Here is a 5,394-nt window from a genome sequence, read left to right on the forward strand (position 1 = left end):
GGACCTTAGCCAAACCCTAGCAGAGCGGTCTGTGAGGGGTAAGAAGAGTGACGGCTGCTGGATTTTTCTGCAAGAGTGCAAAATGAGGGTTAGGGCATCCTGAAAGGGGTTTTATCAATTGGGCCAATCCTAGGCCCAAACACAAGAGGGCAGAAAATTAGTAAGCCAAAATTAATGGGCCTTACATAAGTTATGTTCAGGTTTTCGTAATTTTTTTTAATTAAAAAGTAATTTCACAACTCATTTAAAATTTGTTTTATGTCTATCATGGCGGCCTATTTAAGCAAACTTAATAACAATATTTAAGCAAATTTGTTTTATCAGTAAAATTTTTATCACATATACAAGTCGTATATTTATCTTTTAAATTACCAAAAATGTTATTTCAAATAAAACAAATCAAGCTTATAAGATTATTGAAAGAAAAATATATATTTGTTTAAGGATTTATTATAAAATATACTTTAAACAAGTGATATGATAATGATATTAACAAATATCAATCATGCAATTATGCAATTATATACGCTCAACACAAATATCACGTAATAATATAAAAATGGTAATTATTAATTGGTTTATTAGATCGGATAATACTCAATCGTGCAAAGTAATCTATAAACACTATTATGATCTTAACTGATAGGATGGTATAAAAAAATTGATTACATTAGCTTAAATTCTTTTCCCAGCAAAGTCATCTTTGTACCTACCCTATTTCTAAACAATTTATTTTTGTTAGGCAGAGTTTAAAAAAAATTTAATGAACAAATAATACTCTGTCAACACACGTTATCGTTTTTTTTTTTTTTTCTTTTTCTCTTTTCAAACTCTCCTCTTCACAAATAAAATTCAAGAAAAAGCCAAACTTGGAATTGAAAAACACAATCATGTTAAAGTAAAAAGGAAAGGGTTATCATCATTATAGTTCCATCCCAACATGTCATTTCAAAACCCACAGAAAAAGAAGAAACTCAAGAAAATGAGGATATAATCTGTTATGCCCAGCTTGGAATTAGGATAATAAATGAATAAAACAAAATATAACTAAAGTGGAAAAAATCAACTAAGAGGGGTAAAGGGGGCAAAGGACTAAAGGAGAACTTGCCATTTTTGAAAAAGAAAGGTTTATGGTAAACCTAGTGAAGCTAAAGGCAACCAATAACATGAGTTCCTAATTTGTTTTCTACTTCATGTTCCTACACTTTCATTAATCACTTTTTTTTTTAATATTTGAGTCCCTAATTTTATTTTAATTTATGAATATATTCTTTGTTATATAGAATGGGAGTATTCCGTTCTATTTTGGGTATAAGAATCAAGCACCTATCTCCAACACTTAAATTACTCTTTAATCCTTTTGTCTGATGTTCTCGTCAACTAGCTTGTTCAACTCTTTCTTCTGTCCAATGTTCTTTTCTCCTCCTACTCGGTTAATCGGACGATCGGGGTACCTGTCTAAAAGGCTCTAATGCTTAAGTCAGTTTCAAGTCCGATCGAGATGTAGCAATAAATGCTGTAATAAATGTGAGTTAAAGGTTCTTACCAACTTACCTTTGGCCTCTATTTATAGTTTTTGGTATGGGCCCGTGATTAGGGTTTCTAATCATGGTCCAATTGCTTTTTAAACTTGATTACTAACTTGTATTATCTTAATTCACTTTTTCCACTGATCTAGGTTTTGGTGTAGCCGCCTGACCGAAGGGTCGTGCATCTTGTCGGCTGACCTCATAAATGAGGATGTCTCCACAAAGGTGGAGACAAAGTTCAATTGGAAATAAACGTAAAGGGTATTTGGTTGCAAGCCCCCTTAAAGCACACCAGAGAGATTGCAACATCAATGTCTCAAGGGAAGGTCTACCTGTAGTGGGCGGCCTACGACCGCTTGTCCTTGGTTCACCTGACCGATGGTCTGACGGTGGGCCCCACAGTACAACAAGAAACAAACTTACCATACAATTCCTCACATAAACGAGGAGATTTATAGGTCTCGAGGAGTTTTCAAGTTGAAAGTTTTTCGGGCAGCCGATTTAGCGTGTCCAGAGCTGAGAGTTCATCCGGAGACATCCGAACAAGACCGATAAGTAACCTTGGTAGGACGCCAAGTCCAAAATAAGGGGAACTTCGCCTTGGTCTGCCTGACCGATGGTCCGGTGGTGGGCCATACTATACACGTTCAAACTTTTATTTTTCAAAAACAAGCAAAGAATAATGAATATAGTTTTACTTAGGTAATACTCCAATTATGAGGAAATTAAGCATTTCACATTAAGTAGATTGAAGTGGAACAACATTGATGTTAGATAAAAGTTCGACGGATCCCAAATTTAGTTTTGATTATGTGCTTAAGTATAAATTAATCATGATTTTATTAACGTTAAATCTTGACAAGCGTAAGTACTTTGATTGACCGAATATATCACTACAAGAAAAACCTTAAATAAAGACCAAATTTAGTGATAAAAAATAATTAGTTATTATAGTGACTAACTTATATACTAATTTATAAACTACAAATTATTGGTAACTAAACTAATTTCAACAAATTATAATTGGTCTCTAAATTGATTACTAAAATAGTTTTTATTATGAATTGGTCAATAACATTAGCTACCTAGGTTTTGACTACTACATGAATTAGTCATTAAATTAGTTATTTAGAGACCAATCTAGAAACAAATTCCTTTCGTAACCAAAACCTAGGTACCTAATGTTGGTGATCAATTTAGAGACCAATTCATAATAAAAACTATTTTAGTTACCGATTTAGAGACCAATTATAATTTTTTGAAACTATTTTAGTTACCAATAATTCGTAGTTTATAAATTAGTATCTAAATTTGTCACTATAGTGACTAATTATATTTGGTCACTAAATTTGGTCATTATTTAACATTTTTCTTGTAGTGTATACACTAGAATGTTGGTGTTATAATTCGTCTAATAAGAAAAATGTTTGGACAAACAATGTTGTTACGTAGTCTGGAGCATTCATAATACATGTTAATACATATAAATGTTTACTCCATGTTTGTAGGGAATGTTCGTTTCTGTGTGTCTTATAAAAGAATTCTGTAATTAAAGGTCTACATCAAACATCTTTGTATGCAAACAACTTTTTTGAAAAGGAAGAGTATTAAACTTGTGAAAATAATCAATTGCATCAGGACTAAGCTTTATGTGAGTTTATGAAGAAGTTACTAAACCTATATTTGATAAGTCATGTCATTTATCAAAGAGTTGCGTAAAGAAGATATACACATTTAACACTACATGAAGAAAATTTAATGTATCTTCAAGCTTGGACATATATAAATGAAGAAGAACTTTGCATAACCTTACAATAACTCCAAAAGGATTTGCAATAGTTATTCTCTTCTTATAACATCTATATATAGAAGACTTCTTTGAAGAAGAAAGGCTAACAAAACTCATACAATGAGAATATTGGATTTATTTAACATGAAAAGGTAATAACTACCATTTTTTTTTTAAATTTGACAAGATCTTCTTAAACACTTTTATATATCTGCAACATCTAAATATATCTTGAAGATATTAGATTTATTTAAAAGATAAATGGAGAAGATTACATTAATAGAAACAAGAATATTACAACAATAGAAAAAGCAGAAAAAGGCTTAGTCTAATTCCTGTATAAAGAAACTTACCTTGTGTTTGGGTGAGGTAATTTAACAATTCTAAGAAATTAAAATGTATAGCATTTGAAATTATTGCAATTGAATTCCCATCATTTTCTAAATAACTTGTTTGGATAGGGTAATTGGAATAAAATACATTTGAATTTCTTGTTTGGATAAGACAATTAAATTTCTTATAAGATAAAATTTTATTTTAACAATATTTATTTTAATGTATAAAATTTTTAAATTAAATTTAAAAATATTAATGAACTTAAAATATTTAAATAATATTTAATAATTCAATTTAAAAATATTAGTCAACTTTCTAATATTAATTAATATTAAAAATTCTGGATCAACAATAATAAAATTTTATATTAATATCGATTCACTCTATCAAAGAAATATATTATTAATTACTAATTACTTCATTTATAAACAATAAAATAATTAAGTATAAAAAACACAAGCAAATATATAATGTAAAAACACAATATCATTAATGTGATATAATTAACCCATAAATATAACATAAATCCATAAATTGATATCACAATTAACCAAACTCATTATCCAAAGTTATGATCTCAAACATTTTACCATTAAAAAGGAAAACTAAATAACATGTTAAAACAAGTGTTTTCTTATTTAATATGTTTGTTTTATAATTTTTCCACATCCAACTAGCAAGTCTTTCAACACCATCTTTAGTTCTCTTCAACATCTTGTTTTAGTCCTCTTCAACATTTGCTTGACCTACAAAAGTGCAACAAAATTTATCAATCATAGTGTTGTACAATTAATGCGAATATGAAGCAGACTTAACCAAATACCATGAAATTAATCAATCACAAGAAAATACATATTACACACCATGATTTAAGTTGTAGAAATATGTATTAAAACATAATCTTCCTTCTGCTCAATTGGAAGGGCTTTCACAATAGCTAATTGTTTTGGCATGTCAGCTAACCATTTAACAGCTTTAGCCCATTGTTCCTTAATAAGATTTGGCAGTAAACACACCTCATCTAGCACTTCTTTGATTTCATTTTCATCAACCTTTTCACCATATACATGTGTCAATCGCTTAAAAGACTCGGCCATATCTTTCATTGAAGCAGCCATTAACTCTTTTTCATTAATCTTTCTCCTTTGAGATTGTGTACTAGTAGAACTTGAAGTAAATTGTGCTTTTCTTTTTAAGTTAGAGTTTGGTTCCTCCAAATCTATAGTAGCATTCAAGTCCTCCAAACCCACAAAATTTACTTCATTTACCTCTTTACTCATGACTTCATCAGCATCCGTAGTAGTTTCAGCTCCATGACCAATAGCTCTATCTTTAGCACATAAATCCACTATATCATCCCAATTTGGAATTGCTTTGAATCGAAAATGTCTAGCCTCCTTATGCGACTTGAAAATAAAAAGGAAGAAGTCAATAATAACATAACTAAAATTCCATACAAATTCATTCCATACATTTTCATTCCAAATGTAAAAGAGTACTTACATTGACATATTCATTCCATACATTTTCATCACCAACTGTAATCATGTGTTTGGTTCCATCCCAATCAAATCCACTATGACCAAGGATGTCACTAACAACTCCATACCATGATTTCCAAAGTTTAATTCGATTTTTAACATTCTCCCAAGTGACTTGGACTTTGAAGTTGTTGGATAACACTACAACTGCAACATTATATGCAACCCTTTTCCAAGCTTCGTCACTCTTATTGCCCAT

At 30.1% G+C, this 5,394-nt stretch overlaps 1 protein-coding gene across 1 annotated transcript; it reads right to left on the reverse strand.

The window, feature by feature from the left end:
* Positions 1 to 4,523: 4,523 nt before the first annotated feature.
* LOC114175248 lies at positions 4,524 to 5,394 on the reverse strand. The gene is made up of 2 exons (XM_028060019.1): positions 5,158 to 5,394; positions 4,524 to 5,060 (listed from the first exon to the last, which is right to left on the reverse strand). The coding sequence occupies exons 1-2, from the start codon at positions 5,392 to 5,394 to the stop codon at positions 4,524 to 4,526; spliced, it is 774 nt and encodes a 257-aa protein (XP_027915820.1).

This window comes from Vigna unguiculata, chromosome 3, assembly GCF_004118075.2.
Source record: "Vigna unguiculata cultivar IT97K-499-35 chromosome 3, ASM411807v1, whole genome shotgun sequence".
Taxonomy (NCBI): domain Eukaryota; kingdom Viridiplantae; phylum Streptophyta; class Magnoliopsida; order Fabales; family Fabaceae; genus Vigna; species Vigna unguiculata.

Bases quoted from the DNA above. Each gene is read 5' to 3' on its own strand.
- LOC114175248 (XM_028060019.1), bottom strand. From the start codon at position 5,394: ATGGGCAATAAGAGTGACGAAGCTTGGAAAAGGGTTGCATATAATGTT. The intron at 5,061-5,157 runs GTAAGTACTCTT...TTTATTTTCAAG, and splicing joins TATGGAATGAATATGTCAAT to TCGCATAAGGAGGCTAGACA.